At 43.5% G+C, this 22,235-nt stretch overlaps 1 protein-coding gene across 1 annotated transcript in view; it reads left to right on the top strand.

Moving 5' to 3' along the window:
- Nucleotides 1-1,645: 1,645 nt before the first annotated feature.
- Nucleotides 1,646-22,235, top strand: part of CLNK (cytokine dependent hematopoietic cell linker) — a gene marked incomplete at both ends in the record, with an annotated part of 105,721 nt that continues 85,131 nt past the window's right edge. The window contains 3 exons of the mRNA XM_082838133.1: nucleotides 1,646-1,803; nucleotides 3,729-3,800; nucleotides 15,523-15,551. Of these exons, the coding sequence (XP_082694259.1) occupies nucleotides 1,646-1,803; nucleotides 3,729-3,800; nucleotides 15,523-15,551 (259 nt within the window). The remainder of the gene's footprint in view (nucleotides 1,804-3,728; nucleotides 3,801-15,522; nucleotides 15,552-22,235) is intronic.

Raw genomic sequence — 22,235 nt, 5'->3', positions numbered from 1 at the left:
CTTTTTCCTTTTATCATTACACCTAATGTCTTGACCTGCGTGAGCTTTGGGTCTGATTCATCTTCTGTACCTTGGGACAGGTTAGATGTCCTGTGTGTTAGTTTCCTAGGGCTGTTGTAACAAATTACCATAAACCAGGGCTTAAAACGTCAGAAACGTATTCTCTCGCAGTTCTGGAGCCCAGAAGTCTGAAATCAATTCAGAGGGCTGTGCTCCCTCTGAAGGCTCTAGGGAAGCATCCTTCCTTTCCTCTTCCAGCTTTGGGTGGCTCCAGATGCTCCTTGGCCTGTGGCAGCATTACTCCAACATCTGCCTCTATCTTCACGTGGGACATTCACATGCCCTTCTCCTCCATGTCTTCTCCTCTTCTAAGAACACCTGTCCTTGGATATAGAGCCACCCTAATCCAGGACGATCTCATCTCAAGATCTTACCTTGATTACATTTTCAAAGAACCTCTTCCCAAATAATTCACCATTTCTAGACAGACACATTTTTTTATAGACCCTCTTTAACACACTACAGTCAGTATGTATTGATTCAACTACGCAGAACTGGCTTCTGTTAGATCTACCTGAAAAGTAAAGAGGATCTGGAGAGGGCAGACTCAGAGGGGGTGTAAGAAAGGGATGGAGCAATAAGACATGTGAAGGAGGACTGGATGGGTTTTGTCAACTGACCATGCAGGAGGGAGGTGTCAAAGAGAAAAAGGAGGGCTTCCCTGGTGGTGCAGTGGTTGGGAATCTGCCTGCCAATGCAGGGGACACAGGTTCGAACCCTGGTCCGGGAAGATTCCACATGCCGCGGGGCAACTGGGCCCGTGAGCCACAACTACTGAGCCTGTGCATCTGGAGCCTGTGCTCTGCAACAAGAGAGGCCGCAACAGTGAGAGGCCCACGCACTGCGATGAAGAGGGGCCCCCGCTCGCCACAAATAGAGAAAGCCTTCACACAGAAACGAAGACCCAACACAGCCAAAAAAAAAAAAAAAAGAGAAAAAGGAAATCAGAGATCTCCGAAAAGTGTAGAACAAGAAGTGTTGGGTGTATAGTTAAGAAGAGAAGCTGGTTCCTGTGAGGTGATATGCTCTTTCTCAGATGAGTAAGAGGTGATTTCAAGAACAATTCATTGGCTCACCCATTGACACTCTGTGCCTCAGTTTCCCCACAAACCTACAGCACTCTCCACTTTTCTGGGATGTGTTGAGTTCTCTGTGTAATAAATTAGCCTGTGTTCCTTCCCCTACTCTAGGGGAACATGAACACATGAACACATACAAGGCACATACAAGGCAATATGATAAAAATATGATTGTTTATTTACTTGTTTATGGCCTATCTCCCAACAGCAATAAAAGATTCACGAGGCAGACTTCATGTGTCTTCTTTAATGACTGCACACAGCCTGGCACAAGATAGATCCGATATTACTTGCTGAGTTAATGAATGAATGGATTCATGAACAAATGAATGAATGGTAAAACAGAGATATACCAAAAATACTAAAAGGGTTGAAAGAGGAAGCAGCACAGAAGGCCTCATGGGGAACTAATATTTGAACTAAATCTTAAAGAATGGAAAGTATTTTGCCAGATCCAATGGAGGCAAAAGAAAAATGGAATCGATCATCTGGGAGCATACAAAAGTATGACGCAGAAAGAGGACAACGCGGGGGCCTGGCAGAGGGAGAGGGTGGCAGGAAATGAGAACGCAAACAACAGAAATTGTGTTCAAGGCCACTGGGGCAGGGATCTTGGTTATCATGGTAAAGAGTGTGGACTTTGTCCTGCAGAAATAGAGGCGTGGTGAGGATTTTCAAGCAGGGAGGTGACTCAGTAATATTCTGCTAATTAGAAAGATGGTTGTTCTTACTGCAGTTTGGTGGGTGGATTGGAGCCCAGGTGGCTAGGGGGCCAACACCAAAGTCCAGACTGGAAAGAACTTAGTTCTAAAAGTAGAACTAAGACCGGGTATCACTTATGGGAGTGGAGAGAGAGGATGTTCGGGAATCGATTGTTAGGACCTGGTAACAAATTGTTGAGATGGTGAGGATGGAGATGAGAGGAAAGAGAAGACTTAAGGTGAGTCCCCAGGCTGCTGGTTGGGAAACTATGTGAGCAATGGAGCTGCTCACTAGGAAAACTCACTAGGAAAAGGGCCTGGGTCTGACAGAGGACCAGAGGACCAGTGAGAAAGGTCCCCAAAATAGTTAGATGTTCATGTTTAGAACTTAGAAATGAAGTCAGAATGCAGACATAGATTTACGACTAGAGCTTTAACACAGATAATTTTTTTAAAAAAATGAAATAATAAAATATATGAAATAATACAATGATGAAATAATTGTGTGATCATGGAATAACAAAAAAAAAGAAAAATAACAGAATAATGCCATCATCTTTCTAGATGATCAATTTACACAATGACAAAATATATCCAAACAACTCACTATTTTTTGTATTTATCATGCTGCAATCATTAGGCTTCACACAAAATCCTAGTTGGAGATTAGGTCTCAAGTCATCTTTTGGTATTTCCTGGAGACATTTGTTCACATGTGCAGCCATGTACATCCACTGCAGGTCGGGCACTGACCCAAACCCTGGGCATGCAGAGCCCTGCGGTCCCTGCCCTCATGGAGATGGCAGTTCTGCAGCTTAGCAGACATGAATACAAGCTACGTGTTAAACCAAAGGACAATGAAAGTTCAGACAAGTTCTGTGAAGGGGTCCGTCTCAGAGGGGAAGGAAGGTTTCTCTGAGGAAGTGATGTGAGCTGAACTCAGAAGCATGAGTTAGATGCAGGAGAAGAAGGAAGACAACAGGTGCTTGAAAAAAGAGGGACCAGTCCCTGGAAGAGACCTGGGGGAGGGAGGAGAGAAAATCTAAGGACCAAGAAGTAGCAGGTGTGGCCCAAGGGGAGAGAAGCAGGGGGGCAAAGGGGTCAGAGGAGCTACCCAGGTAGCTGCCAAGGAACATTTGTGGAGGAAAGGATCATCCTTAAATGTCTGATAAAGCTCACGAAATGCCTGCACAAGAAATGGAAGTATATTAAACTTGGCTAATGAAATGAACGAGAGATGGTTTATGATAGAATGTCTTACTGAATTTGAACAAATTAACTCAATTTAAAATAAGTTAATCTCTTCATAGAAAATATCATCACAAAGTGACTAAATTATACAGAAGTTCAATACAAATTATTTTAATCCAAGTTGCTATTTCTAAATCATCTGCCTCCCTAAACCGGATGATGTTTGCTAGTTTGGGGCCGAATTCAATTAACATAGGAAAGCATCTAGGACATTCCTTAGCGCATAAGCACTGTCCTTGTTTGACAGCCCCCCTTTAACCAGGTGTGATGCTCTTCGCTGTACAGAGCGATGTCATGGACAATCAGAGAGCTTAAGGAGGGCACCACCTTGACCTCCCTGATGTGGGAGTGCCCACGTCCTCATTCTGATGGGGGCGGTTATTCTACCCCACACTATTGCCACTTGTAAACTAAAGTACTTACATTAAAAAAAAAGTTTGAAGTAATTGGATTACTTTAAACTCAGATTTTGTTTAACCCCAGTGGAAACGCAAAGAGAGATTTCGAATTTCGTGCGAGATGCTAATTGCTTACATCTGACTGGGTGGTTGTTTCTATGAAGGAATGCACTTAATTATTTTTTTTTCCCCTCTCTTCTTACAATTTCCTGACTATAATCTATTTTCTTTCATCACAGGGGCAATAGAAAAACAACAAAAGAAGAATCCCGTGATTTGAAATTCCAGAACTTTTCTCTGCCAGAAATTAGGTCAGAATATTTCCTTCTTTGTTAATAGAGGAGTAAAAATTTTGATGCTGCGGCAAATTAGCTGACCAGCACGTGCACACACACGCACCCTCACACACACGTACGTACACGCACGCACACGCGCACACACGAAATGTAAATGGGATAGAATTGTATTGCTGTCATTGTTCTTAAAGGTTACACGATGACCAAGGCCCAGAACAAGAAGGGACTTGACGCAGGTTGAACTGCCAGCAAGTATGTGATGCAGATATAGGCTATGGGGGAGGGATGGAGTGGGAGATGGGGGTTAGCAGATACAAGCTATTATATATAGAATGGATGGACAACAAGGTCCTACTGTATAGCACAGGGAACTTTAGTCAATATCCTGTGATAAACCACCATGGAAAAGAATATAAAAAAAGAATGTAGATATATGTAGAACTGAAACACTTTGCTGTACAGCAGAAATTAACACAACATTGTAAATCAACTATACTTCAATTTAAAAAAAATGAAGATCAGATGCAAGGAAAAACAGCCAATAAAAAAATTTTTTAATTGAAAGAAATTTTAAAAACAGGCCCCCAGGTGTCCACAGTATTTCAGACCAGGGCTATTTCCACCACCCACCCAGGTCTCTCAACAGCCCAAGAGACAGCCAGGGGGAAGCTTACATCCTGCAGCTGCTGAATGACTTAAGTGATGAATCATGGATGGATCAGGCCATGAGCTCACAGCCAGGTCTCCGAAGCGAGGAGACTAGAGGGAACCTTGTGCGCATTTGGTTTCTTTTCTTTGTCCTTCAATTGAGCAAAATATTTACTGAGCAATTATGGCATAGGACTTGCACGGGCTCTTGAAAATGCAGAGATGAGAGGCAATGTCCTGTCTCCAAGGGGCTCACAACCAAGGCTTAGAGCTTAGAAGGAAAGCTACTTGATGAAATGACTGACAAGGGACCAATCCTGAAGCCAGCTCCAGCTCTGCACTGGCCAAGGTCTGATTCTGGACGGCACCCCAATGCTCAGAGGGATTGCAGGCCTCCCTCACCCAGCCAGAACCCCCTTGCCGAGCCCTGCCAGAGCTGTCTCTGTGCCTAGAGGGACGCAAGGTCTCTGACTGCTATACCAACCCTTGCATCCCAGTGAACTTCAGCTCAAGTCAATTGCCAAACATCTGTTCAGTTCCTACTAAGTGCCAGGTACCAGAAGCAATCTTGACATGCTAAGATGTGCCTGAAGAAATATTTTCCCTAAGCAGAGTGGACGCGTGCCTATAAAACAGAATACTTGAAATATTTTCAAGATTGCATTAAGCAAAGGAAAATTTGTGGCTGTTCTCAGACTTCTTCAATGTTTACATTAAACACAGTTGAATGCTGCATTTTAAGTTGGTTTTTCTTATTTCTTGACAATAGCAAGAGATGAGAGATGGAAGGGTTAGAAGTCTTCCTTCAAATGGAAATGGTTGCAGCAATTACATACATCAAAGTAATATTTACAGTTACATTTGAAAAAAAAAAAGAGAGAGAGGGCACAGTGCTTTTTTCCAAAGCAAATTATTTCAGGATACATCAGAGCATGCTCAAGATATATTAAAAAGAGCAACAGATGATGTTTCTGCAACCTGTTCCAAACTATTTATAAACCCAAATTTTAAAAAAAAAATCCCTTATACACACAAATCTCTGTACCTTTGCATATTTTATAATGAAAGTATTATAGGAATATAAATTAGTAAATGAGATCTATAAATCAAATCAAAATGTGTGAAAACTACGTATTTGGATCTACCATCATACCTTCCTAACTATTAAATTGATGTTTTCATTCTCCACACAAATTATAATTCTTATCAGCATCTGATGATGATCAAGTAAGGACAGTGCTACAGGTGGGCAGGGCAGCAGAACAGAACGGGTCTGTGGGTGCTGGATTGAAATTTCAGCTGACCTGTTTGCTAGCTCAGCAGCGACCTCACTCCGACAACCCATTACCATCTCAATGCTTTGCGTATTTTAGAAATGGTATTTGAAAACCAAGGAGGAAAAGGTGGGGGAGATGAATTGGGAGATTGAGATTGACATATATACACTAATATGTATAAAATAGATAACTAATAAGAAAAAAAGAAAATATACAAATAAAAATGAAACATTGAAAAAAGAAAAACAAGAGTAGATTGAATTCCCTGGTGGTCCAGTGGTTAGGACTCTGTGCTTTCACTGCTGAGGTCCCAGGTTCAGTCCCTGGTTAGGGAACTAAGATCCCACAGGCAGCGCAGCACAGCCAAAAGAAAACAAAAAATATAAGAGTAGACTATTTTGACCACCAGGGATCTGTTGGACCTAAAAGAGTCCCTGTGCTTGGGAAATAAATGCATGACCTCTGTAGTGTGCCTGGAAAATAGGAGGTTCTCAATAAATAACAAAGGCTAATAGCCACTGAGTACTCACCACGGGCTAGGCGCTGTTTTAAGAACTTAATAGGCAGAGAAAGACAAATATCATATGATGTCACTTATATGTGGAATCTAAAAATAAATGGTACAAGTGAACCTATTTACAAAACAGAAACTGAGTCACAGATGTAGAAAACAAACTTATGGCTACCAAGGGGGAAAGAAGGGGGAGGGATAAATTGGGAGATTGGAATTGACATGTACACACTACTGTATATAAAATAGGTAACTAATAAGAACCTACTGTATAGCACAGGGAACTCTATTCAATACTCTCTAATGTGGGAATAAAATCTAAAAAAGAGGTGATATATGCATATGTATAACTGACTCACTTTGCTGTACACCTGAAACTAACACAATATTGTAAATCAACTATACTCCAGTAAAAAAATGAAAAAGAAAGAGCTTAATAGGTAGTGTCTCACTGTATCCTAGCGATCACATTCTTACTAGGTTTCCTTTTATAGGAGAGAAGAATGCAGACTGGAGAGGGTAAATAACTTCCTCGAAGCTGAATAGCTGGGTGTGGTATATAGTAAACAGTGGACATAATCATTAGTACTAATCTCTGAAACAACCCGGGCACTCCACGTCACTGCCCTCACTACTGCCATCCCTTAGTTACGTGGAGGGGTCAACTCTGGCGACAGATGCAGAAGGGCTGTCCTTCCCCACCCACCCCCAAACTCAAACATGCATGGACCTCCCCGTAAGGTACAAAGTAAAATATAAACCTCCATGCTGGGGCTTCACGCAGATGATACAGCCCAGGAGACTAACCAGAAAAACACACGATCCCACGCACATCCATTACCACCAACCTGTCAACAATATTAAGATGAATGTTTCCTAGAATGTCCCATGGAATCTCTCTTGCTAAATCCCCAATACCCACTTCTATTCTGTGCCCTGTGCCCATGTGGAAAGAAACAGAAACATCCTGATGGATGTTTTCCAGTCAAGTCCAAACTTTTATCAATAGCTGAATGCCTAACCAGTACCAGAAACCATGAGAGGAATTGTGGCATTTAATCCTCACAATAATTCTCTGAAGTAGGTAATAGTGTTCCCATTTCACAGATGAGGAAAGAGAGCCTGGGAGAGGTGACACGTCTTGGTCACAGTCACAGAGCTGGTAACTGTTCACAGCTGGATTTGCATTCCGAGGCTGACTTCAAATTGAGGGCCTTTTCTGGGTTCCAAGTTGCCACATGTGAATTTTGTTTTCTAATCCTATGAGTGTCAAATCTACTCATGTCAAGACTCTCCACTATGAAGCAGGAGCACATGCATTAAACTCCTGAGAAGAACATCCACAGCCATAGCTACGAAGCCTCCTAGCGGCGATTCTTAGGGCTGGTCCCTGGGCCGGCAGCGTCAGCATCACCTGGGAGCTGCTTAGGGAGGCAGGATCTCAGGCCCCACCTACTGAATCAGAAACTTGGGTGCTGGAGTCCAAGCACCTGGGTTTAAACAAACTCTCCCAGTGACTATGATGCCCATTCAAGTTTGAGAACCGCAGCACCAAGCATCGTTATCAAGAGGGCAAGCTTTGGAGCTGGAGCAAGAGAACTCTGGGCCCAGCTCTCGCTCTGCCCCTTCCCATTATGTAAATGACATGAAGGGAAGACGATATAAGACAGGGACCCAGTGTGAGAGAGCGGGAGGGAGATGGGAGAGAATGTTGTCCCCACCTGGGAGAGATCCCTGCTTTGGGGACCAGGAAAATCAAAAATAAAGAAGACATAGCTCCTGCCATCAAGATGCTCAGCCTCTTGTGGAGACAAACATAAAAAGGCATGTATAATAGATCACAAGATACTGTGCCACATGTGGGACAGAAGCAGATGCAGGCCTGTGGGAGCCCAGCCAGGAGGCTAAGGAACGGAAGGGGGAGGGCTTTCCCAAGTCCACTTTCGAGAGCGGAGCAAAGCTAGGGTTCACACTCCAAGTGCAAGTCTCTTTCTCCTCCATTCCTGATGGAGCTATTCCTAACAGTGTCACTCACATTTCCCACATTCAGACCCTTCCCAATTCATCACCTCATGGACTATTGATTTTTCCCTGCTGTCACTAAGACCTGCAGCAATAGTTAACTCCAGAGGACAAGGTACAGGTGGCTGTCATTTCTCACATCCCAGCAGGCCACTCCTCAAGGAGACGGCCTCCCTGTTCTATTCCGTGCACAGGGAGGCCCCTGTGCCAGCCTTCCTGACCAGGCACACCTGAGGTCACAGCTCGTGCCGGGCGGCCACAGCTGCTGATCTTCTCTCGACTTCTCTGCAGCTGCCCTGGGTGTCTGCTCCCTCTGGACCCCTGTAGAAAGTGTCCTCCCAAAAGAGTTCACAAGCTTAGAGCTTTACAGAGGATGCTTTCAGAGGATGCATGCAATAGAGTGGTGTCCCGCCATCTTTCTGTGGTTGTCCACAAGGAGCTCCTATGCAGGAGATGTTCCATAAACATTGCTGAAAGGAGGGGAGTACAAAGTGGGGAAGGAGGAAGAATAAGGTCAGGACCCAGCGGGACGCACCAGGATGCTGTGAGATTGTACTACTCCCAGTGCCTGGCATAGACTGGATCCTGAAATAGATGATAAAAGAAACTTTTAACAGAGAGATAAGAATGGAAGAAGAGAGAGAAGACAGAACAAGCAGGGGAGAGACAGAGAGAGAGTGGAGGGGATGGTGGACTCAGGAGTTGCTCTGCCCACTGCAGCTAGAGTAGAACAGCAAGACATCCTGCTCTGCTCCACTCACTCGTCTGCTGACTATCCATCAAACTGCCAAATAATTTTGTTTTCATCTTTCAACATTTGTCAGGAACACAGATAGCTTATACACAGGGATTACAGCTTACCAGACATGCTTTCTGTCCTCAAAAAACTTAAAATCTAGTTGAAGAAAGAAAAAACCCAAGTAAAATTTAAGATAAAATTTTTATAAGAAATTAATAACTCTACACTGCTTTTTAACTATGCTAAGTATGCTATTAGAGCCAGCAGTGCTGCCATAGGAGCTCAGAGGAGCGAAGGCCCCAGAGCCTTTGCAGGGCAGGATGCTGAGGGGGTAGGAGTGGGGTTGGACCACCCCCAGCCAAGAGGGTCATGGGGGGTTTAAGCTTTTTATGGTTCGGAATAATGCCAAACACTGTCAATGTTTCCCTCAGAATCGCTTCAGGGAGATGCATCCTCCCAAATATTTTTTTTGTAAAAACAAAATAGAACACAGGAGATTCTTAGAACTAGTCAAGGACATCTTTCACAAAAAATGAATCCATAACACTTCTACACTGTTGGTGGGAATGTAAATTGGTGCAGCCACTATGGAGAACAGTATGGAGGTTCCTTAAAAAACTAAAAATAGAACTACTATACGACCCAGCCATCGCACTCCTGGGCATATACCCAGAAAAGACAAAAACTCTCATTCAGAAAGATACAGGCACTCCAGTGTTCATCGCAGCACTATTTACAATAGTCAAGACATGGAAGCAACCTAAACGTCCATTGACAGATGAGTGGATAAAGAAGATGGGGTACATGTATACATTAGAATATTGTATGTTCATAAAAAAGAATGAAATAATGCCATTTGCAGAAACTTGGATGGACCTAGAGATACTAAGTGAAGTAAGTCAGAGAAAGACAAATATCATATGATATCACTTATATGTGGCATCTAAAAAAAATGATAAAATGAACATTTACAAACTAGAAATAGACCCACAGACATAGAAAACAAACTTATGATTACCAAAGGGGAAGGAGGTGGAGGGATAAATTGGGAATTTGGGACTAGCAGATACATACTACTATATATAAAATAGATAAACAGCAAGGACCTACTGTATAGCACAGGGAACTATATTCAATATCTTATAATAACCTAAAATAGAAAAAGATCTGAAAGAGAATATATATAACTGAATCATTTTGCTGTACACCTGAATCATTATAAATCAACTATACTACAATTTAAAAAAGAATATTTCCATCACCCCTCCAAAAAGAGAATGAACCCACTTTTCACTTATTAAATACGAATCTTGATCTGATTCCACCTTGGTGTGAATTTCATCTGCTTCAAAGGAATATGGAGTTGGGAGATGTTCTCCAACGTTGAATCTATAGTGAAAGTGAAGAACCTATTCCCAGGGGGATTTGTGTGGGAGGTGTGCACACCCGTGTATCAGGTTCCTAATGTGCTGGGCACACTCCAGGCCTTGCTGGGGTAGGGTGAGTCTGTGTACAGACCCCGACAGGGACTGCGGTGTGGCTCAAGGCTGTCTTACTCGAGGGATGCCCTCTTACCTGCGCTTCCCTGCACCTGTGCACTTTGCCTTCATCCACTCATCCATCCTCTCCCTCATGCTCATTCAACAGCACATTTTTGTGTACAAGCCATGTTCCAGGCACTGCCTTACGTACCTGGTCTCCCTTTTAGGAGTTGGGGGCCTGGTGTAGAAGGTTTGAGAAACGGCGTTGTGCTCTGTTCTGGTGATACAAGTGTGAGTTCCACCAGGCAGGTGCTAGGTGATCAGAAGAGAGCTTTGGTGGCCACGTGGGGAGGAAGAAAAACACCCAGTGTTGAGGCCTGTCACTACCTCTTACTAAGACTGTGACATCCCAGTCCTTCCCTTTCCACTCCATCATATGCGCTCCTGAATTACCTTCCTAACATGTGGCTCTGAGCATCCTTTATCCTCTGCCTTGCGAAGCTCCATGACACCTCGAGATTGACACAGTCTTTCCAGCTTATCCTTCAGGTTACCTACTCTCCAAGCTCACTGTGCATTTCCACACCTTAGCTCCCCTTGCTCCCTGATGCAAACCCTACCCTTCCCTCAGAGAGGTGGAGAGAAGAGGGTGAGCCCTGCCATCAGACAGGCTGGATGGGACGCATGACACCAGTGACTCTTGCATGAGATTGACCTGGGCCTCTGTCAATCCATCTGCAAAATGAAAAGGCCAGCTTGGGGTCCCATCCAGCATAAACATCCCATCATAGCCCTAACACTGAGATAAAGATACTGTCCAACAAGAATTGCTAGGAAGTTTGGGTGAAATGATTTCTGTAAAGTGCACAATTCCCAACGTGGAGTAGATAATGTTCAAAGAGCAGGAAGATGAGAATGAATTTAGAAACTTTACCTCCATTTTCATTTCTTTCTGGTTTATATTGAAAATGAATTTACTGACTCTTAAAAAGATCAATCATCTTCCCCCAAATGAGAGAATTTTATTCTAGTCTTTTCCTTTCAGGGGCAGAGCTTAAAGTGAGGTATGGAGCTGAGCCAGTTAATCTTGGAGGTTTGAGAGGGGTGGATGAAATCACCCCAACCATTCCCCAAGGGTTTTGCTGCCGCATTCTGGACCAGTAGCGGGTGCCTGGGGAGACCCAGAGGGGCCCACACACACCAGACTCAAGGATGTGATGAGGAATTAGTCTCCATGCCAGGAGCCTGACCCTGGAGACAGGACCAAGTCCCATCTCTATGGGACTGGAATACCACACCATCCAAACTCTGTTCCCATAGATAAGAGAACATAGGTGCACTCTGCCCATTCCGTCAGATCAAGTTCTCCCAGGCAGCGAGGGTGGGGGGAGTTTAATTTAGTACCCTTTAAAAATTATTAAACCTTTTAAATTATTAAGAAGTATTAAAAATTCAAAATAATTTAGAAATTGAACATCTTCATTTAAAATGAGCCTTAAATATTGAAAACCACAAACCCCTGGAGGCCAGCTTTGTTCAGCTCATACTCCATGCCCACCACGTGGATGGCTGCCTGTCCAAGCAGAAATAGAGAGGGAGACCTGCTTCACTCAGGCCCAGATGCAGAAAGGAGCAAGCGGGTGGGAAGGGCAGAAGGATGGCTGCCAAGCTACACACCATCCAGCTGCAGCTCGTTCACGTGTGGCCGTGTGATGGATGCTGTTGACTAAAGGAAGCCGGGGAGCATCTTTGTAATTCCCTGGCAAGAGGCAGCTTGCTAACACATGGGCCTTCCTTGAGCACTGAGAGAACACATCAAATCTCCAGCAAGTTTGCAAGCAGCATCTTTCATTAATCACCCTGGGCTGTCAGGCTGCAAAGAGTGTTAACACAGGAGCCTTTTCAGAGTGCTTGTCAGCTGCCGGTGTCGAGATATTGTCTGCACTCCAGCCAGACAGAGCCGTGGAGTCCGGCACGCCTCCCCAGACCCCTCCTTCCAGCCTCCCTCTCCGCTTTCAGGCTCAGCTGAAATAACAACATCGTTCCCTGCTCTGCCACTGCTTCCTCTGCTAATCCGTTTGGCTTGCAGTGACACACAGAGGGCCCTGGGGTGCACCGTCCCAGAGGATACGACATATGAATGAGCACCATCGCTCTGGGGCCCCGCCAAGAGGAGTCAGCAGATAAACCGCTTCCAGACAGCCTTACAATTAGGAGGAAGCTTCCAGATGCAGGGAACTCAGTGGGCTGAGTTGTTGCATCGGCTAGTAATTAATAAGGCCAATCCCGGTGCTCAGGTGCTTGCTGTGCCACTTTAGACACGTCACTTCTCTCTTCTAAGCTTTAGCTGCATCTGCAAAGTGGGGAAATCCCACCAGCCAGAACTGAGCCTTGCTTGTGCCTGAACAGGCATTTTTCCCTTCAGATCCACCCTTTTTAGCTGTCCAAAGACCTCAGTCCCACCTCCAAGAATCTGAAACTTGGAACCACGAATTGGACATTACCTCCAACACACTTTCAACGTTAGTGATCTTTGATTCTAAAAATCGGGTGAGGGGAAAAATAAATAAAATAAAAATAAAAGTCAGCTGAAGCCAAGGTCGGAAGGAGGATGAAATCCTAATTTAAAACCTGAAGTGTGTACATGTCAGTCCCAAACTCCCAATCTTTCCCTCGCCCCCACTCTTCTCCCCTGGTAACCATAAGTTCATCCTCTAAGTCTGTGAGTCTATTGATTTGTTGTAAATAAGTTCATTTGCAACATATTTTTTTAGATTCCACATATAAGCAATGTACATGTACGTACTGCTGTATTTAAAATAGATTAGTTCTAACGAGGAACTACTGTATAGCACAGGGAACCCTGCTCAATATTATGTAACAATCTAAATGGAAAAAGAATTTGAGAAGGAATAGATATCTGTATATATATAGCTGAATCACTTTGCTGTACACATGAAACTAATCTAACATTGTTAATCAACTATACTCCAATATAAAATAAAAAGTTAAGGAAAAAACAAACAAAAAAATGATCTCAGGTCATCCAATGGAAAAGTACAGGCATTGTGATAGGGCTGACATGCTGAAGGAAACGACGATGACTTTGAAATAACATAGACTAAGGTCAAGTGGTGGAAGCAGATTTAAAACTCAATTCATGTCTAATCTTCAACATGATTCTGATATACGTCAATGGATTGAAAAATAAATCCTGGATGTATTGATGTGTCATGATAAAATGTGACAAAGCAAAAACAAACAAACAAAAGCCCTGAAGTTCCTTCTAGGATCCTGGGAAGAGGGTGCCTTGTATTCAAAGTCCCTGGGCTCAGGATTGCATCCTGCCTGCTCTGAGGTGCTGCTTTCTGTCCGTGGCCTGGCCTGCCCTGCCTGCATCAAGCTCCCTGTACACAGTGGCAGAAACATATCATTTCCATGTCACATGTCAGGAGCTGCAAGTCTGGGGAGTCTTTTGAGGCTCTAATCAAAGACCAAGATGCCAGGGAAGGGGCTGCGTGTGGAAAGTGTCAAAAGAGATCTCTCAGGACCCAGATAAATGATCTGCTCCTTCCTGACTGATTTACTGTTAATTTCTGCAGCATCTCAGGCAACGTGAAAGAGCGCCAAGAGCTAACCACAAAGCATCCCAGACGGCAGCTGCAAAATCCCTCCAAAGCATGACTCTCCACTGCCTGCAGGCAAGGGCCCCAGGAGGCAACAAGGATCTGCGGGTCCAACAGGCTGGTGGCAATTCTCTTGCTTCCCGTGGGACTGGGCAAGTCATGGAGCCCTCTGAGTCCTCTGTTTCCTCGTCTATAAACTTGGGACAGGGAGAGCTACCCAACAGAATCACTTTGAGTATTAACGTGGTGAGCAGAGAGCAACAGTCTGAGCTGGAAGTGGGACACGTGGGCTGTGATCTCCTGGTGACTATTATCTCCTAGTTTAACTATTCTGTGCCCGGTGTCGCAGCCACCAATGAGGCCTCATAAATATTTACACCTGGCATGTGTTGTGATGCTCAATTAATTGCTCCTGTGACGCACTTTGAGAGCCTCAGAGGATAGGTGCCATGCAAAGGGATTATTAAAGGCACAAACAAGTAAGCTCACAGAAGCCTCATCCTTCTGAGCTTTCCATTGCCCCAGGGCTTTTCAGATCATTGCCCCAGATCTAGGGGAAATGTGCTTTCAAAATCACACTGTCCAAGGCGGGATGTGGCAGCCAGGAGAAGACCTCGTTGGTCTTTCCAGATAACTTACCACCGAAGAAATGCAAACGGCCCAAAACCATTTGAAATAAATAATAGTTAATCTAACTAGGCATCAGGGAAGTGAAACAGATAAAATAAGGAATCAAGTAGGAAAAGTTGCTTTAAATGGTCGTAGATTTAATGGTGGTAAGATATGTTGAGATGGTCACTTCACACTCTGTAGATAAGAATATAAATTCATTCAACCCATCCAGAAGGCACCTGAGTGATATGAAACAAGGGGCCTAGGAGACCCACATTATCATTATCAGACACCTTCATCGCAGTTGCACTTGATGGAGTCTCTCCATGGAAACACTCAGAGATCAGATTAAAAAGGATATCATGTTGCAGCAAAGGTACACACTGCAACATGATTTACAATTGTAAAAATGAGCAGGAACCTAATTTCCCTCTCCAAAAATCACACAGCTGATAAATACCATGTTTTCGAGTAACAAAGATCTGCAATGCATTTTTAACATCAGGAGCCTATACATTCTTTTATATTATTTTTAGACATCTGTATATTGAAATGCATGAAGACATCTTCATACACGCGTGCACATATGTGCCTGAGGCTCGCCAAAATATCACCTGTGGTGTTGACTGTTATTTTCTTCTCCATGCAGTTTTCTATGTTCTCTGTAATGAGATGTTCCTTTCGGTCTAGAACAGCACAAACATAAAGGAAGTGTCCCATAAGTTGATTTGTGATCTGCGTTTGATAACTACCCACTCCTCTGGGGAGGATGGTGAATCGCTTGCAGCTGACGCTTACCTTGGTTCTCTTTTCTGCCCTAGGTCATGGCCTCGAATCCATAGTGTCACAGGTGAGTCAGGGCCCCCCAGACACCTAAGCAGTGGGAATGTTAGCAGGAGTCTGTTACTCTTCTTTCCATTCTTTTGTTTTTCTTTGGATGAAACTATTGGCCGGTTCAAGGTGACACTGGTGACTTAGGGTCTTTCCCTCTGGTGGCTCCCAGGCTGGAAGTGTGTGACATCCCCAGCTTTGGAGGCTGGCAGACGGCGCGGGAATCCTGGCTCTCCATTTCTTAGCTGTGCAGCCTTGGATGAAGCACAGATCCCTGTGGGCCTCAGTTCCTTCAACTGCAAAATGGGTATAAGTCTGCCTGAATGCCAGTATTGTGGCTACCCATTAGTGTTCGTTCAACTAAACTGTACATAATGGGCTCCCCCCAAAATATGTGTTGAGTGAGTGAATGGGTCAGAAACCACATTTTATGCTTCTCCTGCATCTCTTTTCAGAGCCCAGTTCCCGTTACTAGACACAGAGTAAGACGCCATTAAAGTTTGAATAAAGTATATACTTACTTTATAAAGTAAAGTAAAATAAAGTATACTCATATTGGAGTATTATTATATCAAGGAAAGTCTCATAGGACTAACTAGAAAACTGGTGGCTAGAAATAATGACTGGAATGAGACATAAAAAAAGAGAAATAGGGAGCTCCCTGACAGTCCAGTGGTTAAGACACTGCACTTTCACTGCCACGGGCCTGGGTTCGATCCCTGGTGAGGGAATTAGGATCCCACAAGCTGTGTGGCACATAATAAAAGAGAGATAAATAAAAGAGAGAGAGAAATACAGGAAGTGTGCAAAGAAGCAATAGATGCATTGGGAGTGATGTCATCTGCAAATCAATTCACAGGATTCATTATAGCACATGTTGGAGAATATAAGCAGCCCCCAGCCACCCAGCGTGGCTTGCACAGCAGGGAGGAGAAGGAGGAAAAAGCAAAATCAATGCTGCAAGTAGGAATATAAATAAGAAACAAATGAGCACCCAGCTCTAATCCCTCTTGCAGAACGTGTTTTTCTTCTGAAGCTTCTCAGGTCCTAAGAAATGTTACATTCTCTCAAGGTAGATGTTTTCAAACTGTACTGAGTCCTTGGTGTCAAAAGTAGCCCCCTCCAACTACTTGTCACCTCTCAGACCTTCCTACCATCCACTTAAAGTCTTGGGGGGACTGTAGAGAATTCTAAAGGGGATGGTGCTTGGAAATGAGGTTGCTAACTGGTGAATTATAAATGCGACCTGTACCCCTCCCCCTTTGGGCTCGTTCTCCACCTGCCTTAAGGGAGAAAAAAAACTGACAGGTGGGATTCCATTTTATTAACAACATTCTAGAGACACAAGCAGGGAAAAGAAAACAAATCAAAACCCCCCAAAAGTCAACTGAGATAATGCTGCCCAGACCTGCCCATAGGCACCCAGATCTGTATCCTGACAAAAATACTTAGCAAACCACACCACCCCAGCCTATGCAAGCTTAGGCACCAAAGCCAGTGTCTACTACACTATAACAAAACGGATATAATTAAAGATGCACATGATGATTTACATAAGAGACTGCTCATCGTGGTGCTATTTATAACATTCCCAGATACTTTAAAGTTGTTTGCAATTTTTTACCGTGGGGTTTGTTGAAAATGTGGTAAGGCATCTATATGAAAGAATACTACATGGCCATTAAAAATGATGACGTTGAAGCACATTCAGTGATGGGGATGTTATAGCATGCTATTATATGAAAGGGCAGGCAAGAAAACAGTGTGCATACATTTTGATCATATATACATAGATTATGTCATGTGTGTATGTGTTGTTAGTGATTTTCTGTAATCAAATATTTATAGTTGTTATCTTGGTATGGGGACGTTATAGTGATTTTTATTCTCCTCTTTTTTGCTTACCTGTATCTTATAATTTTTCTACAGCAGCATTTTTGTGTATACTAAAAACAATCTATCAAAAAAAAATTCTCTAGGCCTGGAGAAGACAGACACATATTCAAACTTGGACAATCTGTCTGTCAATACCAACATCTTCTACGAAGTTGATATATAGAGAACAGGGTCATGTTTTTCCATAAAATAGACTCGGGAGATTTTCTCCTTCCACTTAATAAAAAATGAAATTGAGAGGATAGCCCTATTTAGAAAGTGAGGCTTTCTGTCTTAAGTTACCACACACAATAAAAACTGATAAAGATGTATATTGGTTGACTCAGACAGACAAGAAATTTCATTTTGTCCAGGAACACTTGTTTTGTTTTGTGTTTTCCTAAGGAAATCAATCTTTTTTTTTAATTTATTTATTTTATTTATTTATTTTTGGCTGTGTTGGGTCTTTGTTGCAGCGCACCAGCTTTCTCTAGTTGCAGCGAGCAGGGGCTACTCTTCGTTGCGGTGCACGGGCTTCTCATTGCTGTGGCTTCTCTTGTTGTGGAGCACAGGCTCTAGTCATGCAGCTTCAGTAGTTGTGGCGCATGGGCTCAGTAACTGTGGCTCGCGGGCTCTAGAGTGCAGGCTCAGTAGTTGTGGCACACGGGCTTCATTGCTCTGCAGCATGTGGGATCTTCCCGGGCCAGGGCTCGAACTCATGTCCCCTGCATTGGCAGGCGGATTCTCAACCACTGTGCCAACAGGGAAGCCCAGGAAATCAATCTTAAACGTTGTTTTTTCCCACTTCTAAAAGAAAAATTAATACAAATTTTAGGACTAGAGGGAGGAAAGGCGGGTATGGAATATGTGAGCATCCAGTGCCTCCTTCTGGCCATTTCTAGATAATTCAGTACCTGTGTTAATTTATCAGAGGCTGGTTCTCTCCAAGATGTTGAGGAAATTGGTGAACAGAAACAAATTGAAACGTTAACAGTTGAATTACAGGGAAAAGGTGTCCACCCAGTTCTTATAAGCACAAGCCAGTACTCAAATCATCTAAGGTTGATATGCCCAAGGATTTACAATATCTTCACAATTCATCATGTATCAGAATGACAGCAGTGAAAAATGCGTATCATCAAGCCCACACCAGGGTTTATGCTTTGGTAGAGCTATAGTGAGGCCAGAGAATCCTTACCTTTAACACGATAATTCTAATTCAGGTAGTTCTAGGACAGTCTTTTGAGAATCATTGGCTGAAGCGAAAACATATATAGATAGGTGGATGAAAACTATCAAAGCTGTCTCCACCAAGAGGCAGCTGCCTTAACTATCACCATTCATTCATCCATCCATCCATTCATTCAACCAATTGTGGTAGTTTCTTAATGTGACAGACACTCTAACCAGCTTTGGCCACAAGCTTTTAAAAAAGGAAATAAAAATGAAAATTTCTGGGGACTCAGCTAGTCTGAAATTCTAAAACTGTGCTCTACAGATGAGGAAACTAAGAACTAGAAAAGGGAAGTGAATTTCCAAGAGCCATCTAGTGAGAACATTAAGCCTGTTCTCACAACTCCCAATACATGTTTCCCATGTAACTGTGAGTTTAGACTATTTGTGACTTGGAATTCACAGTTTATAATCTTCAGATCAAGAGACTGTAGTTCAGTGAATAAAACCAAAATTCCCAGAAGTGCTAGATGACTGAGCTGATAGATACATAGGTAGATAGATAGATAGACAGACAGATAGATGACAAAGTCAATATATAATAGATATATAACATACATACATTATATGTGTGTCTATATATTCTATATCTCTATTTCTGTCTCTTTCTTTCCCTTCCTACTTCCCTCTTTTCTTCCCTTTTCCTTCTCTGCTCCCCTTGACCATACAAGTCATAGTCAAGGCTTATTGGACATCATAATCCTTTACTCAGAGACAGTGAAAATAACTCTAGGCAAATTCCTTCCTGCCTTTCCCTATAACCATGGATCGATGCCAAGCTGAAGATGTTCTAAAGTTTGGGAACTGCCAGGGTAAAGAGTGTAAACTATCCTACTCCTCCATAGTGAGAGGAAGATCAGGCCAATTGCCCTCCATCCCCAAATACTTTCAAGTTTTTAAAAGATAAAAATGGAGAAAGGCAGCATCTTGTAGAGGAAAGAACCAAGGGCTGTAAGTGTGGAGCTCAGAGTTTGTATACTGGTTCTCTCATGATACCAACAAGCCCTAGGATCTGTGAATGAGAGAAAATGAAAAGAAACTAACATATATGGAGTCTCTACTTTGTGCCAGACCTTTTATAAACTTATCTAATTTAGTTGTAAGGTACAGATTTTATTATCCTTGCTGTATAGATCAGCTCAATGAAGCCCAAGTGAAGTTAGGGAACTTGTAAAGACACCAGTAGTGTAGAACTCAGATCCATCATAGCACACATGTTAAGTTAGGCACCAAATATTGTCAGCCTCGTTTTCTCAATCATTGAATCCCAGAGCTTCACAGCTAGAAGGGACCTCAGCTTGAAGAACCCTTCTGAAGAACTGACTGGTGCTCGTCAACACAGTTGAATGTTGGAAAAGGCACATACTTTGTTTGAAAATGGGCACTAAATAATGACCAAGATATAGATCTGAAGATCTAAAGATCTGGATTGAGTGAAAAATATTTGGCCATGAAGTTGAACTTGAGAAGACATGAAACACAGAACACAGCAATTCCTTAGTGGCGCACTGAGCCAGGGAGTTATTTATATACGCTTCTCAACAGCTATTTGGGGTAGATACTCTTATTCCCACCCGGCTTACAAGCTTGCCTGAGGTCACACGGCCAGAAACTGAAATGGCCAGGATTTGAACCTAGAACTTCTCATTCAGCTTCTGTGAAACATGTGTCCATGCCTTTGCTCAGAGGCTCTGCTACGTTATTGGTGAGCACCAAGACTGATTAAAAAAAACATTTAAGGCTGCAAGACACTTTAAAAAAGAAATCGTGGGGCTGAAACATGACAAATGTTTATGTATTTTTTTAATGTAAGTCAAGACCAGAGGCAAGCAGTCTAAGGCTGTCTGGCAACTCTTCTCCTCAGGGTCCTCAGAGACCCTGCCCCTCCTGCATCCCTCCCCGCCTCGAGTTGGCCTCCATACCATCGCCTAAAATAGTGTTGTCTGCGCTCTGGGCTGCAGGAGGGATGAAGGGAAGGAGAAGAAGGAATGAATGCTGCACAATAACTTCCCTCAAGAAAGTTTCCTGGAAATGGTGAGTTGATTTTCCACCTCTTCCATCAACCAAAACTTGAACTCATGCCCACATGAAGATTAGGACAGGTAATAAGGACGTACTCAAGGTGGCCATGTGCCCAGCCAACCAGGAGGAGTTCTAGTACAGAGAAGCAAGGGAAAAATGGATATGCGGAGACACAATGGTCTCTGCTCTGGAGCACTTAGTGACGGGAAGTTGGGATTCACTGGCCTCTTGTTTTTTTCTACATATTTATAAGTCCAGCTGGCAGCCTCTGGAATTGGAGGCAACCCTAACCCTCACCATTCCTCTCTCCCCCTGTGCCTCTCCCTCTGAAGTTTCATGACTGAAATGAAAGCAGAAGCTGGTTTCCCTTGGGGAACCTGTCTGGTTTAGAAATACAATCATCTGAAAGGCCTGTTAACTCATTTCCCTTCCTAGAGAAACAGAAAGTTCTAGAACTCTGCAGGCTTCCTACTTTTACCCTTCTTCTCACACCAGGGAAGCATATTCTCTTCATGGGACTAGTTCGGGATTTTCTTCACCTTTGCCTATCCCATGGCAATAGCACTTGGGTGCTCAGCCAGCTACCCTGCCCCTTTAAAGGTACTAAATGGGGACGTAGACAAGGCACCAGCCTTGCACCTCCAGGGGCTTAAGTTCATGGAAGTGTTTATACGTGAAAATAGCCTGAAAGTCTCTCTTCCTCACTTTATTTAACTCACATGGCTCACCTTCCACTGGACAAGAGTGAGGGCTTCTATGTCACTAATTCTCAGACTTCTGAGACCAGAATAAGTATCACCATAGGAGCTTGTGTAAAAAGCAATTGATTTGTTCTGGGGCCCAAGTTTGCTTTCTTTCTTTCTTTTTTATAAAGCATCCAAGATGCCAGTGGTCAGGGGACCTAAATTTGATGGGCATTGGTTGTACACCTTTGTCACACCTCTGCAGGCATGAGGTGTCCATGTTCACGACTAAAGTCTGGGGTAATTGCCTCTGTCAGTCAGGAAACCCCCCGAGCTTTACATGACACATATTCATCTTCACTTCCCCCTTAAAAATAACTGTTAGGGAAATGTTGCGTTTTGTAAAAAGATGTTTCCTTGAGGGTCACGCAGAAATCAGTTGTTCTCTGTGGCTGTTTGGTTCCAGAGGGCGATGAGGGACCCTCCACTGTCACAGCATCACCATCACTCTTCCAGGATGGTGAGGTGGAAAGCTACTAAGCAGCTTCCCTCATCTTTCTAAAAAACGGCTCTCTCTGAGAAGCCAATCTATCCTTCAGTTCCAAGAAGACTCAAAGACTGGGAAGAATTTGGGGGACTGTTACTATGGTGAGGATCTGGGCCCAGCAAGAGGGAGCGTCAATCTCAAGTTCGCTCAGCAAGGGAGGGGATCAGGTTCTACTGAAAGTTCTGTCGCTGGTTCCAAGCTCTGGGTGTTTCCACAGGCGACTGTTCATTTATTGTCACTTACCATACACAGGGTTACAGGAGTGGTCAAGAGCCTGGAATCTCACCACTGCCTTGGGGGAGACAGGCACCACCGTCTGTAACTGTGTGATATATTCATTGGC

This window comes from Leucopleurus acutus (assembly GCF_964270905.1).
Source record: "Leucopleurus acutus genome assembly, chromosome: 4".
Taxonomy (NCBI): Eukaryota; Metazoa; Chordata; class Mammalia; order Artiodactyla; family Delphinidae; genus Leucopleurus; species Leucopleurus acutus.
Note: the sequence above shows the minus strand (reverse complement) of the source record. Positions and strands in the feature narration are given on the sequence as shown.